Source organism: Scleropages formosus, chromosome 4 (assembly GCF_900964775.1).
Source record: "Scleropages formosus chromosome 4, fSclFor1.1, whole genome shotgun sequence".
Classification (NCBI taxonomy): Eukaryota; Metazoa; Chordata; class Actinopteri; order Osteoglossiformes; family Osteoglossidae; genus Scleropages; species Scleropages formosus.
Window position 1 is genome coordinate 28,665,540 of NC_041809.1, and position 19,566 is coordinate 28,685,105.

Sequence of the window (19,566 nt, forward strand, 5' to 3'; positions counted from 1 at the left end):
TCTATAAGCTGAAAAAGATCTAAATTTAAATAATTACACATTTGCATTGTACGTTTCATCATAATCCACTGGTGTATTGGCGATGTCGGCTTGCTGACTGGGGAGGGCGATTTATTGCGTCAAGACACAGGACCAAAAATATTCTGTCAATGTTTTGACATCAGTGCGATTTTTAAATTATTTAAAAAAGACGTGCAGTGGAATGGTTATAAAAAAATAAAAAATTTGGAACCGTAAAAGTAAATACAGACACCGTCTTAACTTTCCCCTGGGGACAATTTAACGCCATGTTTTCAAAAAAACGACAATTGGCTACACCAATAGGAACGCTATCTTTCGCGGTCCAATCACAGTACACTTCCTCCGAATGGCGATGCGCATGCGCACCGTGACGTTGCCTTGGCGGATGTTTCGCAAACTGTTTCCCGCGGTTTGGGGCGACAGCGAATCATACTGTTTGTGACAAGCTAACTGGCAAACTAACGGGCAACGCGAAACAGCCATTGGCTTTTCGACATAACCGAGATCTACAACAACAACAACAACGACAATAGCAGTTTTTGTGTTTTCGTCGAATTTAGAGCGCCCTTTCTACAGTTTTAATAAAAATACAGGCAGAGTGTGAGGGGAAGTCATAACATTCAGCATTGTAGTGTTGAAATGCCCCCTAAAAAGCGTGGAAGACAGCAGCACAACAAGGAGATTAAGCAGAGCGACAATGGGAGGTTCTCGCCGGACGAGAAGGACACTTTGGTGTTAAGCACAGAAGAGTAAGTGAGCTCCTTCTTCTTGCAAGTCAGAACCGGAGTCTGGAGGTGGGCTAGTGTATGTGTGACCCGTGTGCGATTGGGAAGCAGGGCTCCTCCTGTCCTGTCCTGTCCTGGTCGTGTAACGTCGCCTTTTTGCGATCCATCCTATTTTCCATATTGGACACAACAGTGACACACCCAGCCCGTCGAATTCCCATAACTAACTTATATATGTATAAAACAAGCAAGGACCATTCCATTTTTTGTAGTCCACAACTTTTTGACAGAAGATGCTATCAATGTATCATTGTCATTTCTGGCCTAGACTAGACTTCCCTTCTCTTTCTGCAGCACTTGTCACGCGGCTTTGCACACAAAACTACCGTTTCCCGCTTTGTTTGTGCCACTAGGTTATCACTTGTTGGTGTGTTTGAAAGTTGGGTTTCTTTCTCTCAATTGAGAAATAACTGCAACCATGGTACTGATTGCGGGAAGTGTGTGGTAGGAATTGCTGAAGGCGGCGCTCCTACCTAGCTGTGTTGGGAATACGAGCTTTAAACGCGCTGTTCATCTCATGGGGCCATAATGTGAACTTGAACTGCTCTTAGGTCGGGCCCTGTTTTGTAAATAAACAACATATAAACAACAGGTACTCTGGCCTCGCATCCAGTTTGTTGGATTGACAAGCGTTGCCTTGAATCCCACTTCTGACACCAAGAGTAATACCGAAGCCGCGAGGGACGAGTTTTATCACATGGATAAAAGGCCAAGGCCCTTAGTGATGCTCCAAGATTGCTACTTTTTGATTTTGACAGATTTGTCTCCTGGTGCCTTTTTAATATTTCTCTCTTGTGGTCTTTGCAGGCACAAAAACAAAGATGCTGACTTTTTAGCCATATGCAAGAAACTAGATGTGACAGATGTTGTGTGTGATCATGCCTGGAGGCTATGGGAGATGCTAGTCACATCAGCAGATGTACTACTGGTCAGTTGTCTGGCTTATTTTAGTCTTCAGAAGAATTTAAATTCTTATGAATAATTCTTTTTAAAAATTTTAATTGATTTCACGCTGCAGATCCATCTGTCATGTTACTTAACATTTAAAATGCTACTTTAAATATTTTTATGTGGAAGATCTGGGAAATAAGTGGGGTGAGAAATTTGTTGACGGTGTTGGTTATTCTTTCCAGGACACCAAAAAGAAGCACTGGGGAGTTTGTTTATTCATAGCTGCAACTGACCTGGGCGTAAGAACCTTCACGCTTACAGAGGTCCAGAAGGCTGTGGATCTCAAGTGAGTGATGCAGTGGCTTTGTGTCCTGAAAGAAAATGTAGCCTTTAATTATTTTGTGCATCAGTGAAGGATCTCCCTAAACAAAAACACGAATTTGGTTTGAAAATTGCTTTGGATACATTAATAGTAAACTGGCTTATGTTCTGTGGTTATATGAGATGCATTGTTTTTCAGCAGTCGTGTAATTAGATCTGTGTCACTTGTTCCTGTTGCTGGCAGCCAGAAGCAGTTCTTTGACCTTCTAAAGAACATGGATGTGAATGTGGACACAATCAGCACTAAAGTAAATGCGGTTATGACCAGGCTGGAGAAGAAATACGATGTTTTACAGGCACTCTTCCAGAGGTTTGAGAAGTGAGTGAAATGCAGAATATTTTGCAGTTGCTGATAAGATCATCTTGAGTTACGTTCTTAGTGCTCTGGAAACTTATTTTTGTATGATTTTTAACATTAGGTCCAAATTTTCGTACAAACTCTGACATTTTGCATGTGTGCGTCCTCACTGTGAAACTTGTATAGATCTGTAAGTCAGCAAAATTTCCAATACTCGTCTTAAATAGAAGCATAGTTAGCTTATATAGTATTTAAGTAGGTTAAACAGTGAGTTCTCAGTTTTCACTGTTGATGCTAGCAAGACTGTTTTATAATTTATTCCCCAGCAGACAAATATTTAATAGATTTGTAGAAATGAAAATCTGCAATAAGCAATCAATAGTACAATCTCTTTTTCTATCTAGAATGCCCAGGAAGGGTGGGCAGCCACTGGCACTTGGACCCCCAGAGGTTTATTTTTCTCCCTTGCCTTTTGGTTGGGAGTTTTTGTTTTCCTTTCCTCTGTGGCCAGTTGGCTTACTTTGTAGCTTTACTAGGTAGTATAGTTATTATAGTCATGTAATGTATAGCTAACCTTTTATCTGTGTTACTACTGTCTCTTAATCCTTTGTTCAGTGCTCTTTGTCACTGTGTAAGAAGAGCATTCTGTAAAAATAAATTGAATCGTACAATAATGCTGTGGTATCTCTTGGTAATTAAAGAATACAATTAAATCTTTTTTTTTTTTTTTCTTTTTTCCCGCAGGACATGTTGTAAAGTCTACGCTGACACCAGCTCCCAGTATGTGCAAAAGAAAGCCACTTAAATGTGTTTGTGTTGTCTGCATTGGAAATTAGCTTGGTCTGGAGTAGATCTCAGAAATTGCCTCGAGATGTTTCTGGCATCCAGAAATATTTTGACAGGAATGATATGCCCCACGTACAATGCAGTACTGAGCTAATAAAGCTTAAAATACGAGTTTGATGTGCAACCAAAGAAACATAAGGACACAGCACTCAACACAGTTCCAGTAGATGCTGATTCCCATTAGCAGAGTCATTCACAGTTGTAGTTGTTGTTAATTTTAAGGTATTTCTTAATTCTCTGGTGTTATTTACATTACATGTGGCTTTATAAACATTACATGTACACACATTATTAAAGTTCTGTGGTGCAAACCCATATTGTTGACTGTTTTTGCTCTTTAGACTCCAAGGAATGTTGCTGCGTTAAATACATTTAAATAGCTCAGTTTTGTTCTTAAGCGAAGTATGAATACTTTTTTTTTTTTTTGTCTGCAGGAGAAAAGAAGGACAAGACAGCAAGCAGATCATGCGAAACTGCTGGACACTGTTTCTCCTGGTCATAGGTGAGTCAGCCAACAACCAGTGCCACAGCTACATACAGCGTTTTTAAATTCAGACCGTAATATCACAGCTGTTTCACGTTTCTGTACCAAAAAAATGCCTTCACACGTTAATTTTCATGTCTAAGCTCCTTGGGCATCTACGGTGATAGCATAGTTGATATAGGAGTAAGATTTTGTTTTTTTTTAAAGATTAGAAAGTTTCCCTCATAAAAACTAAATACTCTGTACATCCCACATTGTCTGCCACCCTGAAGCATTAGTTCACTCTCTATTCCTTGTGTCTTGCTTTGTGTGTTTTATTTGTAGCACAAAGTGTTAATTAATACACTTCAACCCATGCTTTGTTTCCTAATTTTATTCTTCCTGTATTATTATTCTTAATCATTGCATTGAATCTGTAGAGATTATTTACATTATGTAAGGTTTATAGGTTTAAGTTTGTTGTTTGTCACTTTATTTTTCTCCTTGTTTCTGTTTTGTACAGGAAAAGTGCTACAGGTAGAAGAAGACCTGGTGATCTCTTTCCAACTGCTGATGTGTGTGCTAGACTTCTATATAAAACGCTGTCCTGCAACTATGCTCCAGCAACCTTATAGTAAGTCTTACTATTAAATGGGACAGCTGGTAGCGTAGTGGTTAGAACTACTGCCTTTGGACCCAAAGGTCGCAGGTTCGAGTCTCACCTCTGGCTGTAGTACTCTTGAGCAAGGTACTTACCCTAAATTGCTCCAGTAAAATTACCCAGCAGCCCAGTATAAATGGGTAAATACAGTAACCTCAACACTGTAAGTCGCTTTGGAGAAAAGCGTCAGCTAAATGAATAAATGTAAATGCATTTGAAATAAATGGAACTTCCCAGAATAATGCAAAGTAATATTTGACATATGGAAATTGGGAACAACAACAGAATGCTTACTGCTGCTATGTTTGAGCTCTACTCTTAAACACTAAAAATGATTGCCTTAGTCCTCTTAAATGTTCTTTTAAGTGCTTCTGTTGCTTTTTGGCCCAATTGGGTTCTTTTACAGTGTTGTATATCAAGTAAATTTTTTTTTTCTTTGTATCAATTTTTCTTGCTGTATGCCTGTGTTAAAGCGTTCTGTGTCACTACGTGAGAAGAGCGCTCTATAAAAAAATAAAAGAATAAAAAAAAATAAATAAATAAAGAGAAGCTAGAAATTAGCAGCTCTGTTCTGAAGTTGCATGAAATGACTGGGGCAGTTGGTGGTGTAGTGGTTAGAGCTGCTGCTATTGGACCCAGAGTAGCAGGTTCAAGTTTCACCTCCAGCTGTAATATCCTTGAGCAAGGTACTTACCTTAAGAATTGCTCCAGAAAAAAAGATTACCCAGCTTTATAAATGAGTAAATAATTGTAAGTAGCTTAACACTGTAAGTCGCCTTGGAGAAAATCATCAGCTAAATTAAGTAATGTAATTTGATAATTTTTCATATCTTGCAATAATGGATTTAACTCCTCCTTCACAGAAACTGTCGTTAGTGCGTTGTCTGGGAGCCCCCCAACTCGGACATCTCGACGCAATCAGGGTAGGGCCAAGCCTCGCCCCTTGAAAGAGGATCATAAACTACTGGAAATCCTTTGTAAAGAGAACGATTGCAGCATGGAAGAGGTATGGCAGACTGTGTAATGGGTCTTTCATCAAAAATATTGATGTCTGAAATATTTGGAAGAAGAATCTATTAAGTGAAAGGGCAACAAAAAGGCATAGCCAATATTATATTCACCCTTTAGTGGTGTTTTTTCCTCATCCTGTGCATAAGTAGTTGCCAAAGCGCAAAACATCACTTTTGTTTGTTGCAGCACTCGAAATCGACATCTTAACGTGCACTTAAATATGCACGTGCACTTACCTGTTCCCATGTACACACACCAACACAGCTGCATACTGTATGTATTGCAGATTATGAGAAACAGAAGTGAGAGTTGAAACACCATATGATGTGGAAGCTGAACACTTTAAACAAAAGTTAATTTAAAAAAAAAAAGCAGCTTTCAGCCCAAGTCCTTTCAACTGACAATATGCAGAGGTTTTTGTTTAAGATGAACTAAATTCTTTTCTGTGTGTGTTCACTGGGATGTTCAGAAAACCCTTTAAATGTCATTAGTCTTTTTTTAGTTTGCCAGTAAGATAATCTGAAAGTATTTTTAATTTTTGTTTGTCAAATCAAATAACAGAATCACTCTTTGCAACTATTGAAAAATGTGTTACAGTGAAATTTAGGCTAATATAACTTCTGAATTAAAGCATTTAATATTAGATATTTAAAAAAAAAAAAAAAAAAAAAAAAAACCTGCACAGACCACACCAGAGGTCTGTCATTTGTTTTGAAAAGCAGTGTTGAATAGCAGTTTCCATCTTGTGCAGGTACATAATCATCCAAGAGTCTGAGCTACTTGTAGATGTCCATTAATGTTTTTATTTAGGTTGTTTTTAAGTCTTTCTAATTTGTTGGAGCTCATAAACACTTGCAGTTTTGTGAAGGTAAGAAAATATTAAAAACTCTGACCTGTAATGCTGCACATTATAGACTCTGCCTTTCTTGAAGAGTGTTCAGTTGCTGTCAAACATATGGAATTAGCTTTCTATGTTTTAGTTCTATTTATCCAGTTCTAAACAATTTCTGGCTGTGCACATGTCTCTGCTGTTATATTCTGACTCTACTGTAATTTTTTTCCCCAGGTGAAACATGTGTACTTGACCAGCTTCTCAGCCTTTCTTGACTCTATGAAATTGTCTGGTTCCAGAGATCTGCCAGAGGTGGGGAGATCTGGAGGCTGACAAAGATTTATCTATAGTACTGATTACCTCTTGTTACCTGTATCACTTTGAATAAAGAATTGTACTTCATATTAACTGAATAGCAATGATTTTTTTTTTGTTGAGCGCTCTGTGTCGCTGTGTGAGAAGAGCGCTCTATAAAAAATAAATTGAATTGAATATCTATTGTGAATGCTTTAAGTAACACTGGCAATAGCCAGTACTATCAGACTGCGCTGAAAATTTTTTATGCTTGAAGTCCAGAAATAAGGTGGCATGATGGAAAATAATGATTAATGCATCCTTTTTTGGGCACTCTCTCTTGCTATTTGGGAAATAGCTGTAGTAATATGCAGTAGATGGGGAATGTTTGAGTACCCCAGCTCTGCAGGACTAAACAATTTGTCAAGAGTTAGACTAATATACAGACATCAAGGAGATGAATAGTAATGATTATTTGTTCAAACAGTAAACACTCAGTTTAGCTAAAATGTAAGCAAGCTAGAGGGGGTGCGGTGGCGCAGTGGGTTGGACCGCAGTCCTGCTCTCCGGTGGGTCTGGGGTTCAAGTCCTGCTTGGGGTGCCTTGCGGCGGACTGGCGTCCCGTCCTGGGTATGTCCCCTTCCCCCTCCGGCCTTACGCCCTGTGTTGCCGGGTAGGCTCCGGTTCCCCGTGACCCCGTAAGGGACAAGCGGTTCTGAAAATGTGTGTGTGTGTGTGTGTGTGTGTGTGTGTGTGTGTGTGTGTGTGTGTGTGTGTGTGTGTGTGTGTGTGTAAGCAAGCTACTGCCTCTTTAGTCAATAACAGATGTGTCAAACTTGAAAACTTGCCAAATGGTTTTTTTAAAATACATTTTTCCCATATTTCATTGTGTTTGCATACAAAGTAAACTTCTATATTTGTGATATGGTCAAACCTGAAACAAGCTCTTCAAGCATAGTTTTGAGCTCACTGGGCACAGAAATCTGATATGAAGATGGTCCCCAGAGCCAGGAATAACAAACCATGAAAGGTTAAACCTTTGACTCATTTACTTTCTGCTTTTCAGGAAGATATACTGGATAAGCAGTATGAAGAACTCTACCTCAAAAGTAAAGACTTTGATGCCAGGCTGTTCTTGGACAATGATGAAACTCTTCAGATGAATAAAACAGACTTGTGAGTGCAAAATTATGTTCTACAGAGCAAACTTAGGTCATGTGGAAAACCTCCTGCTTTGGCCACTAACATTTCTACTCTTGAGTCCTACTTCTGTATGTCACTGAAGTGTCTTTTGTTGATCCTCCTAGTGAGGACACGTCAAAAACTGTTGATCCCCTTGATATATTAAATAATTTTGCTGTTTTTGTGCCTGATGCACGTGCAATTTGGATTCTGACTATTTGGCCTCTCGGAACTCTTAGTTGCCACATGTTTCTCTGAAAACTCGCATATTAAAAGTGCCAATTTCCAGAAGTGTTTTGTAGCTGGTACGTACCGTTAATTGGCGATCAACTATACGATTCACCTTTGCAGCTGTGTTTATAATTACGGTTTGGATACTTCAGAATTTAGCTCCTGTTTTGTTCTATTATGTCTACGCCCTGTGGGTAACCATGTAAACCTCCCTGCATGGTATTTTTTTTTTTTTTTTTTAGCCAGATATACAAATACATCTTCATGCAAAAATTTTTCTGTGTGTAGCATGGAGACGTCTCACCTCCATAAAGGGTGGAAGCTGTTCTGGAATGAGCTGTGTTGCCTGCAAAGAGATGTTTTTGTCCTAACTGGCAGTGCATTCTCAGTAAAATTTTATTTTAAACATAATTTGAGAATCAAAATTATTCTACAATCATTGCTGTTACTTTTGTAGAAATTGTGGTTTGGCGTCTCTCTGTATCCTCATCTTAAGTATTATCCTACTATGTTATGTTTTTCAGGGAAAAACCAGAAAGTATACCAAAAAAGAGCTCTCCAGAGGAGGAGCATGTTCTCATTCAACACCAGACTCCTGTTCGGTGAGTTTCTCCAGTTTCCCTTCACATTAATTTAAGAATGCACACATTGAGTACGGTGTTTGTAGATTTCTTTTCTCATTTATTAACCTTAAAGACTCTGGCTGGAGGTCTTTGATATATGTACACACATTTGTTGTAGATCCGTTTTATTTGTGCTTTAATCTTTACTTTTTGTCATCAACTCTTAATAAATTGTAATGCACTCTATTTTTTTCTCTGAGATGTACTTCGCTTTAGAGAAAAGCATGTGCTAAATGAATAAATGTAAATGTAAATCTAAGGCCTCGAAGTAGTGGGGGCTTTATGCTGTACTCTTTTGGTCTCTTCAGGGTTGCCATGTTGTCCATTCATCAGCTGAAGGTTATTCTTAGCTCTGCCAGTGGCCAGCCATCAGACACTTTGAATACATTTTTCAAAGTACGTAACCCCCATCACACCCAGTATGCTCGATTAGTTTTGGGAATGGCTTGTTTTTCCTTGTAGAACACGTGATTAAAAGTACAAAGATTGGTAAAATGCATCAATTTGCTTGCAAAATACTAGCAGTTAACCTCAGTTTGAAAACTATCTGTGCCGATATTGTTATATTACTTATAAATTAATTCATAATGTTAAGCTCATGGAAAGAATTAGCAAAGTCATATGTCATAGATGAAATAAAACATTCTTGTTCCATTGTGTTGAATAAATATCCAGATATTTACTGTGTGCAGCAGTTGTAGTTCTTATGTTGTAGTTCTTACATTCATTTGTAATTGTCATGTGATATTATTTCCTGACCAGTATGTTTCATATGATTGTGCTAATATTTTAAGTGTTTATCTTGAAGCTGAAACACATTCTTCAAATGCTTTGTAGTAAAATAATGAGATTATCATTTGCTGAATCATAATATTAATGAAATTGCTGATACACTGAAGACTCCCACTCCTGCTATTGGTTAATGAAGCCTGAACCATGGTAATCATGTATGTCTGTCTTTTAAGAACTGTACAGTGGACCCTTCGGAAGAGATCACTAACCGAGTGGAGCATCTGGGCAAGGCCTTCAGCCAGCGTTTTGCTGAGTGTGTTGGTCAGCAGTGTGTAGAGATCGGGTGTCAGGTACAGAGGAAGCAAGCTGGTGACAACTGTCTGAGTTCTTTGTTTTCAGTGGAAAATCCTTGATCCTTTAAGATTTTGCTGAGGATTTTCCTGCAATCATTTTTCCAAGTTTTCTTAATTCTCATTCCTCAGAGGTTTTCCCTTGGTGTCCGGCTGTATTACAGAGTGATGGAGTCCATACTGAAATCGGTAAGTAAGGAAGCCAGTAATTCTGTTGAGATTTTTTTCTGATAATTTGTGGGATCATCATAGCTTACAGCCACAGTTGCGAGCTGTTGAGGACCCATTAAATGAACCATCCGTAACACTAGTGGCAAGTGTTAAGAGCTCTTGTGGTCCGAGTGGTACTGCTCCAGCATTGCCATCAGTGTCTTTGTACATGTGCAAAAGTGATTGTCTCGAATGTGAAATCCTCTAGGCATTAAATGTCATGGACAAGTATTATTTATAAAAGTCACGTGAGGATGTGGGCAATCTTTGTGGGAAATGTTTTGTGATTGTGAGATGGCAGAATCATTTACATGTAGTGAAGGTCAGTGTGTCTACTTATTAAGGACTTGTGGTATATCTTGGTACTCACCAAATCTAATCCTGTTGCTTCTATGATGGAACATTGAATACCCCAACAACGGTTTGCATGTTGAAATGTTTAAGAAATTATTGTCCTCTAACATGTGTCTGTGGTTTTGTGTAAACAGCACATACTTTTTCTTTCCCTATCTGCAAGCACTCAGTAATAAAAATCACCAATGTTTTACATTTGTTGTTGGCTCATAGAAGGTGTGTGAAATGTTGCTGGGGATATTCTGTACTAGAATGCTTAACTTTTGGTCCTGGATTTTTTGTGGGTTGGCATAGGATAAGTTAGGAAAAGACCTGGAATCTGTAAATGACTAAAGCATACCAACCATGCCGGGGTGGCAGAGAAAAGTTTTATCATTACTTTCTGTGTCATTACCTTGCAGTTTTCCTCTTTTTTTTTTTTTTTTACTCCTTTTCTGTTTAATTCTTTGTAGGAAGAAAAAAGGTTGTCCGTGCAGAATTTTAGGTGAGCAGCGAACTTAAAATATTCACATTGATGCGAGTCTGCTTTTGTTGGATGCTTAACTGTTGAAATTTCACAAGCAATACTGACTCATAAATGTGGCTGTCATTTCAGTATACTTCTCAACAATTCTACATTTCACATTTCACTCCTTGCTTGTGCTCTGGAAGTTGTCATGGCAACATATGGTGGTAAGTAATTAAGCTGTGAAGTTCTTATTGTTATTACCAGCTTTGTCAAAAAAGTTAGTAAACCACTCTAAGCACATACTGCAGGCAACAGTACTTTTAGATATACTCTAGATTTTTACTCTGATTTGCTTTTTCATTCTGCCATTTATAACATAGTCCAAACAGAAATAAGACAATCTTCCTTGTGGCTATAAAATTATCATAAGACATTTAGCTGAATGAAGAAATCTTTATACCCTTGGTAATTTCAGCACATCTCTTCTAGGTATGTTGAAAAATGGAGCATTAAATGGTGGGGGTGGTGGAAGCATGCAAGAAACAGACCTTTCCTTCCCCTGGATCTTGGATGTCTTCCAGTTGTCTGCTTTTGACTTCTACAAGGTAGTAGAAAGCTTCATCAAAGCAGAGCCAAGTCTGAGCCGAGACATTATAAAACACTTGGAACGATGCGAACACTTAATCATGGAGAGCATTGCATGGAGAGGGGTGAGTGAGCCGTTGTTCATTGCATGCTTAACTCGACTGTTATAGTTTTGTCTTTTGCAGTTTTATTGGTTCTTGTGACCACATGATTTTGATAACTACCACAGTTAATTCCATGTAATATTTTAGTGAAACTTGTAAATTTCTGTAAAGGTCTAAAATGAATGTTTTACAGAAAGCAGATTAGCCGCTATGTCTGACAGATTGTTTGCTTGATCATGCAGTTTTACAGATTTTTGACAATTCTGTGTAAAGCTCATAAAGTTTTAGTGCAATAAATTGAATACAGTACTGTAAGCAATTTATAATTTATTAATATTTTTGCTTTTTTTTTTTTTTTTTTTTTTTTACATGAAATTAGGTATTTTTGTCAGTTCTAGCAGTTTATAAATGGAGTCAGAGAAAAAGTGCCATCAGTATTGTTTCTTGTAATTTCCTTGGGGTTACAGATAAAATAAAATAATTGCTATTTCACAGTCAGTAAGACTGTTCCACCTTTTGCTGTAATGACTGCAACTAAATGGTTTCTGTAGCTGTTAACCGGGGTCTCACATCCCTGGAGGAATTTTGAGCCAGTCCTCCATGCAGAGTTGCTTTAACTCAGCAGCATTTGCTAGTTTTCAAACATAAACGGCTCTTTTCCGGTCTTGTGACAAAACTTCAATTAGATTCAGGTCAGGACTTTGGCTGCACCATTTCATACAGCTGTTGTCGTCCCCCGTCCCCTTGCCGCTCTGATGTTGACTTGATTGATTGGGTCAGTGTCTTTGCTGTGCAAAATAACTGCACTTCAGCTTCATGTCATCAGCTGATAACCTGACATTCACCTTTAAAACTTTCTGATATAAAGAGGGATTCATAGTTCCTTCTGTGATGGTAAGGTGCCCAGGTCCTGTTGCAGCAAAACATCCCGACCATCACACTGGCACCACCATGCTTGACTCCTGGTAAAAGGTTCTTACCCTAAAATGTCATATTTGGTTTTTTCCAGACATAACAGGGCTTATATTGTACAAAAAGTTTGCTTTTGGTTTATCAGTCAACTGAACATTGTTCCAGAAGTTCTGGGAAACATTCAGGTGCCTTTTGCCAAAACAGACAAGCTTTCATGTCCTTTTTTTTTTTTTTTTATTCTTTCTTTCTTTTTGTAAGCAGTGGTTTCTGCCTTGCCACTGTCCTGTGTGTTGAATTTTTGCACATTCTTTCATATTGTGGAGTCATGAAAAGTGACTTGAGCTTGCAGTTCCCTGGATGCTATTCTGAGATTTTGCTTGAGTTCGTTAGTAATTTTATGCCTCATTTGTGGAGAGACTGCTAGATAGCTACACGTAGGAAAATTGAGCATTGTTAACTTTTTCCATTTCATGAGTATAGCTTTGACCGTGATTCAGCTGAGGTTCAAAAATATATTGCATGGGGCCGGCGCAAATCAGGCCTTACTCCATTCAGACAGCTGGCTCCAATAAACCCCTTAATTAGGTTTATTAAAGTTAGGTACAATTACTTTTTCCACACCTATGATTGCAGTTTCATTACCTTACAAACCAAAGAACTGGCATAAATACAAAACTGGTGGGGTTTTTTTTGTCTCTCTCACTCCTGATAAAAGGTCTGATCAAATAAAATGAAAAAAAGCTGCAAAATGTAGAAAACTGGATGGGGGCAAATACTTTACCCATTAAATAAATACTTCAGTTTATTTTCTCCAAATTTCCTTGCGGATATTTCTGTAGGAGATGTCTAGCTTTTATTAGATTCTTAAAGGGGTCCACGGCTTAGAAAATGTTTAGAAGCTCTCATGTAACATAATTGCTGGAGGTGTGCAAATATAGTGTTTAATTTGCTTTGGTCTCATATGAAGTGATGACACGTTGCTAAACAGGTCCATAAATTATTCTTGAAATGCTAAGGATAAAGTAGTCTGCATTACCGTACACCAGCTGTTTAATTGAAGTAATGGTCATTACTATGTGAGAAACAGTCTACACTGATCATGTCATTATTCCACTTATTTTCTGAAAATCATAAATTTTGTTACTGTTTAAAATAATACTAGGCCCTCCTTCTTAACATGCTTATTTTTAACATTTGAATCATGAGAGACATTGTTGAACAGCTTAATAAAGCATCATTATTTTAGCTTGAATAAAACCAGTAAAGATGGGGGTTTGTCAAATCCAGAGTGAAGACCCCTTCATTCACCCATATGGCTTTTCTGGAAAATCAAAAAAAAAAAAAAATTGATAAGCATGTTTTAGTAGCACATTACAAGGTTTTATTGTTTAAGTTTTTCTTTTTTTTTTTTAAGCTTAGCAATTAAGCATGTCCTTTTTCATACTGGTCTGAAAATGAGCTTCTGTAAAAGTAAGATGCAGAGTTTGACTGCTAGTGAATGCAGTGGTGTGTACTTCCTGTATAGGATTCTCCTCTGTTTGAGCTGCTCAGTCAGTCGCAGGATGAGGAGGATCCAGTGGGTCAAGCTGAGCCCCCCTCCACTCTGAACCAGCCGTTGCAGCACAACCACACAGCTGCAGATCTGTAAGTATGACCTCATGAGAAGTATTGCACCTAACAGTAGGAAATACCGAAGTGTGTTTTTGATACCTTTTGAATTTAGAACTTTTGGTTTAAATCACTTCGAAATAGTGATTCTAAATGAATGCACGGAAGTCTCCGAAAAGGCAAAGGAAAAATATTAACATGGCCCCTTCATAGGTGGAATGGATTGGATTGGTTTGATTATTGGTTTTATGTCTGTCCAGCAGAACCCATTGTTGTCTCTATGTAGTTATAGAACATAGAATTCTGCTGTTAAAGTTGTTTCCTAAAATCTATAAAATTTAGCTTTTACCTTCTGTTGTAGCTATGAAAAAAATGTTGAGTTTCTTGGGGGGAAAAAAAACAAGACTGAGCTGTGTTGACAGTCCTTTCCCCACCTGCTTGCAGGTACCTGTCCCCACTGCGGCCCAGCAGTCGTATTGGCCCACTTGATTTCCATTCCTCTCCTCTTTCACAAACATCTGTCCAGTCTTTTAGGTGCACCAAGTCAATTTCTCTCTCTCTCTTCTACAGAAAAGGTGCGTAAAAAAGTTTGTCTTTGCACAGTAACTGGTAATTAAACTTTAAATAGCATGGGATTGAGAATATATGTCATTTTTGATGGATATTTTATTTTTTGTATGAATGTTTGCCTGTCCCAAAATACGTTCCTAAAGTGTATCGGCTGGCATACCTGCGACTGAATATGCTGTGCACGCTACTGCTGAAGGATCACCCCGACCTGGAGCCCATAATATGGACGCTGCTCCAGCACACACTTCGGCATGAGTATGAGCTGATGAAAGACCGCCACCTAGACCAGGTACTCTCATTCTTCTGTTTATAGATGTAACAAGATTTTGGGCACCTTCTGGCCTTCGTTTGTTGCTGAATATTGGAAAATGAGATGCCTGGTCATTTGCCTCCTGTGGGCTATGTTGTTCGCATGTCAAAAATTGCATTTTAAACATCATGCCTAAAAGAGTCAATTATAAGAACCACAGTGGTTTTGTCTTTCATTTGTTTGTAGCTTTTGTTGTTACAGAATAATGTGTTTTTCTCCTTCATTTTTATTTTTGTAGCTCAGAGGACTACATTGTTCTCAAACAATCTTTAGCTTTTTATATTGGCATTAAGACATCTATTTCTTTCTAATTTATTTCCTAATTATCAACGTGTATGATTTTGTCCAAGCTTTTTTTGGAGACAAAGGCTCCGGACGCATAGTGCACTTTGGTCTATTTTTTGTTCTGAATTACTCCTTACAGCTAAATTTGCACTTCATGTATATGTTTTGTGTATTGTATCATCCTTATTTCTGAATATTTGTAAATCTCTGTGACATTGAATAACTACACAAACTCTATAACTATGAACTGTCCATTTGACCTATTGAACAGTTGATGATGTCAGCCATGTATGCCATCTGCAAAGTCAAGAACATTGATCTGCGGTTCAAGACTATCGTCACTGCATACAAGAGTTTACCCAACACCAACCAGGAGGTAGGAGTAAGAAAGGAAGCTCTTAGGGTCATACATAGAAAGGAGGTTTAACAAGAGATGGTGTTTTGGGAATATTGGTATCAATAACACTGAAGTAATTCACTGAACGAAATGTTAATGTGCTGTATGGCAGAGTATTTTTTTCCATTATCTGTTTGGCATGGGAACAGCCTTTGTGTGTGCATTTTTAAATGAGTTAAGCAATATATAAATGTAAGCATTTACAAGACTTTATGTGTGTATTTTATGAACAATTTTTTGGCATTGACCGATGGGCAGAAATCAAATCCCTGTTCATTACCCTGCTTGTACAGACGTTCAAGAGAGTGCTGATCCGAGAAGGCCAGTATGACTCCATAATTGTTTTCTACAATCTGGTCTTCATGCAGAAGCTCAAGACAAAAATTTTGCAATATACCTCTCCATTGGTAAGATACTATAACCTACAGGCCATGCAACTTTTTTTTTAATTTCATAGGAAAATATATCCATGTTGCTGTTTATGCTCTGTACATGGTTGTTTATATAGTGTGAAATATGACTTCATTATAGACCTCTGCAGAAATCCTGAGGCAATGAAGCTTGGTTGAAAACCTACTTTTTCCATTTGATTTTAAATGTCCAGATTTGATTCTGTTTATTGGCAAGACCAGTTCTTCTACTAATCCTGCCAAGTCAGATGTGTCTTTATACACTTAAGCCTGCTTTTGAATAGCCCTTTCACAAGCTCAGCCATTCTTCATATTAAACATAAAGAGAATTCAAATGGACATTGAAATATAGTTTTACAGCTTGTCTTTAGTTACATTATGTAATATCAAACAGATTTATTAATTTTTATAAATAAGAATGGCGGTATGTGTGTGATAGTGATCTGGAATATCTTTGACTAAGGCAAGAAGCTTTGAAGGGCATGAGCTTTATTTACATTTTTACATTTAGCTGATGCTTTTCTCCAGAGTAACTTACAATGTTTAAGCTGCCTACAATTATTTACCCATTTATGCAGCTGGGTAATTTTTACTGGAGCCATTTTAGAGTAAGTACCTTGTTCAAGGGTACTATAGCAGTGGGCAGGATTTGAACTTTTGGCAGAAGGCAACAGCTCTATCCAGTACGCTATCAGCTCTCCATATTTAAGTGCATCATACACAGTTCAGTGCCACATGAAAATTGAAATGACATGAAATAATTCAGGAGCCTGATTATTGTGGACCCACTCAGTAGCTGTCCCATGGGAAGCATCAAACTTAATCCAGAGACATGGGTGGGGTTTTATGTCTGTATTGGGTTTCTGAACATTTTATTCTGTCCATATGACTCATGTTAATTTACATCTAGTAAGATATGCACAAAATTAGTTTCTTAAATATGTAATGAAGAACCAACCAGAATTTTGAGTGAAGATCAGTGTAAATAGTATTGTGGCAGTATTTAGCCATTATCTAGATACCTGTGAATCCGAGGGCGATTTCATCGAAGGGTGTATTAGAGATGTGGTACGACGTTTCCTAGCATTAAATAGCCCCTAGTCGTGGGAATTTCTATTTAATATAAAAGAAAGCTGTATACCGTTTTGCAATCAATTTTTTTCTTTGCATTTTTCTTGCAGCCCCCCACCTTATCCCCAATCCCCCAAATCCCCTGCAGTCCCTACAAGTACCCCAGCTCCCCGCTGCAGGTTCCTGGCAGTAACAATGTGTATATATCTCCTTTAAAGAACAGCAGACTCTCTCCAGGTGTTATGACCCCACGGTCCAGGTTAGTAAAGTGTATACCAGGATTTGCATGTCTGTGAGGTTTGCTGGAGGAATGTCTGATGCTGTAAAACATTAGATGTACAGTGAAATGTACTAAACTTAAATTCAATTTTGCTCGAGGGAGATATGAAAGGCTTTTGTTGTTCTTAATGTTAAAATCATTGTTTCCTTTGTTCCGTAGAATCTTGGTATCTATTGGGGAATCCTTTGGGGTGAGTAGCCATTATATTTGTTTTTTTATTAAAAAAAAAAAAAAAAGTGGAGTTCTCTGAACAATGTTCATTTTTTTAACAGTCTGATCCACAGTGCGCCAAAGATTATTGCATTACATGCAATTTTGTTTTAAACAAAATATAAATTTAATTGCATACCAAAATGAAATGCATTTTTGTAGTAGTGTAACCTTGGAACAGCACTTAATTTTAAGTGGAATCTTATGAAAATCCACTTCAATAGGAAATTTCATAATTGTAAAGACAGTGATTCTCCTCCATCTCCACAAGACATCAGATAAGTTTCAGAAGATCAACGAGATGGTAAGCAGCAGCGACTGGTCTCTGAAGAGGAGTTTTGATCAAGGTTCTACACCAAAGCCTTTAAAGAGACTTCGCTTTGACATGGATGGCCAAGATGAAGCTGATGGGAGGTGAGTTACTCTTACAAAAATTTCCATGCATATCTTTGTAAATGAGAACCACAATAACATGCTGAATGTGGTTTGAGATGTTTTACATACTGATAGCTGCAAGGAGAAACTAATTTTGTGTTCCCTTCCCTTGAATTTCATACAGCAAATCTACTGGAAAATCCAAGCTGATCCAGAAGTTGGCAGAAATGAGTAAGTTCAGAACACATTGTCCTCTGGTGCAAAATCCTTTAGTGCTTAGCCTGAGCACATTTCTTTCCAGTTCTCTGTTGTATGCTATGAAAATCCTTATGAAAGTCCACTGTTCTCTGTTCAGGTTCCACTCGAACTCTGATGCAGGAGCAGAAGCTGAAGGACAGTGCACACTCAGCGAAGGGGGAACAGCCCTAAATAATATTCATAGATCACTGAATTTTTTTTTTTTTTTAATGAGGCAGTTTCTTTTTTTTCTCAGCTGTCTTGTGTGCTGGCTGTTCCAGTGTGACAAAGATATTACCTTTAAAATTTCTCCAGTAGTTAGATTTTTTTGTGAAATTTAAGTACATCAGGTGTATCTTATTTGTATTGCTACTGAATAAGATATATTTTGAACGCTGAAACAGTACAACTTCAAAAGTCCAAACAATATTAAGTGGTATGTTTGTTTTTTTTTTTTTTAAGTTGAGCATCCTTAAATAGATATTCTTATGTTCAGAGTATTTTTAAGTGTTGGATGTGGAAAGGAAAGAATTTAGTTTTGACAAAACGGCTCCACTTAAATATGTTGCATCACACATGAATTACCGCTTTATTGTTTATCAGGTTCTATGACAATTTTAGTGGGGTTGTTTCAACAAACCACTTTTATCACGTGCAGGTGCATTTCTGGTCAGGTGCCTTACCTCACAAGTATGGAGAAGATCAGCCTAAAATTAATGTGTAGTCACATTAAAAATGTGGGAATTTTCAATTTAGTGTTACCATTTAATGGTGAGATCGAAGACTAGCCTTGGACCATTGAAACTGTAGTTCTTTATTAAAAAACTGGTCTCAGGTTAAAGAAATACAATTGAATTTTTTAGTTGCCTAGAAGTGAGTGATGTGTGAAAGAACAAAGAATACACTTTAATGCTTATGTGAAAAAACTGCTTTTAGATTTTGTCCATTTGGTTAATTTTTGTATACTAATGACTACTTTGTAAAATATATAAATTGTTTTAAAGTGTGTCTGCGTATCAGTTCACCTATATTGGATCAATGTTTGGGAATTTTTTTATACTGTAGGCATTAATTATGACTTAGTAAGTGGGTCATGTAACAGTCATTGTAATTAGGGGTCCATATAACCTTTATGCTGCAACTGTATTCTGTATTCATTCTTTGTGGTCTACCCATTTATCATTTTGATCCTCAATAGTTGTCTAATTTGAAAGGTTGCTGTCTTGGCCCATGATGGTGTACAACCCATAATATGTGAATAATCTTAAACTACCTCTTATTTGTGAACTCAGAGCTTTCACAAAAGGCAACACACTATATACTCTACATCTTATCGAAATTGCGTATATCTCTCATCATAAGCAATGTAATTTGTCAGCCGAGTTCCCTCCTTTCCCTAGAGGTACTATTGAACTCAAATAGTTAAAGGTGTCAAAGTTTAATTTAAAATGTTTAGGAGCTGTGGTGTTGGTGCTTGCAATGCCTGGGCTGCTCTCTCAAATGTAGGGTTTGTCCCCATTTGGTTTTGCATGTTCTGTGTTCACATGGTGGTTTTACTGATTGCTCAGGTTTCTTCCCACAGACATGTTTCAGGTGAAC

The 19,566-nt window shown here is 37.7% G+C and overlaps 1 protein-coding gene across 1 annotated transcript; it reads left to right on the forward strand.

Moving 5' to 3' along the window:
• Window positions 1-426: 426 nt before the first annotated feature.
• Window positions 427-19,430, forward strand: rb1 (retinoblastoma 1). The gene is made up of 27 exons (XM_018752355.2): window positions 427-770; window positions 1,614-1,734; window positions 1,940-2,043; window positions 2,263-2,397; window positions 3,121-3,156; window positions 3,657-3,724; window positions 4,209-4,319; window positions 5,210-5,352; window positions 6,424-6,501; window positions 7,550-7,659; window positions 8,421-8,498; window positions 8,828-8,915; window positions 9,485-9,601; window positions 9,734-9,790; window positions 10,618-10,649; window positions 10,761-10,837; window positions 11,103-11,323; window positions 13,740-13,858; window positions 14,267-14,397; window positions 14,536-14,681; window positions 15,259-15,363; window positions 15,678-15,791; window positions 16,976-17,124; window positions 17,305-17,335; window positions 17,627-17,769; window positions 17,915-17,961; window positions 18,086-19,430. The coding sequence occupies exons 1-27, from the start codon at window positions 661-663 to the stop codon at window positions 18,157-18,159; spliced, it is 2,745 nt and encodes a 914-aa protein (XP_018607871.1). The 5' UTR covers window positions 427-660; the 3' UTR covers window positions 18,160-19,430.
• Window positions 19,431-19,566: the final 136 nt, after the last annotated feature.

What these genes read in the sequence shown, in the direction of transcription:
- rb1 (XM_018752355.2), top strand. Translation starts at nt 661, where the DNA reads ATGCCCCCTAAAAAGCGTGGAAGACAGCAGCACAACAAGGAGATTAAG. An exon ending in CTCTCTCTTCTACAGAAAAG is followed by an intron (nt 14,398 to 14,535) that starts GTGCGTAAAAAA and finishes ACGTTCCTAAAG; the next exon opens with TGTATCGGCTGGCATACCTG. An exon ending in TACCCAACACCAACCAGGAG is followed by an intron (nt 15,364 to 15,677) that starts GTAGGAGTAAGA and finishes CTGCTTGTACAG; the next exon opens with ACGTTCAAGAGAGTGCTGAT.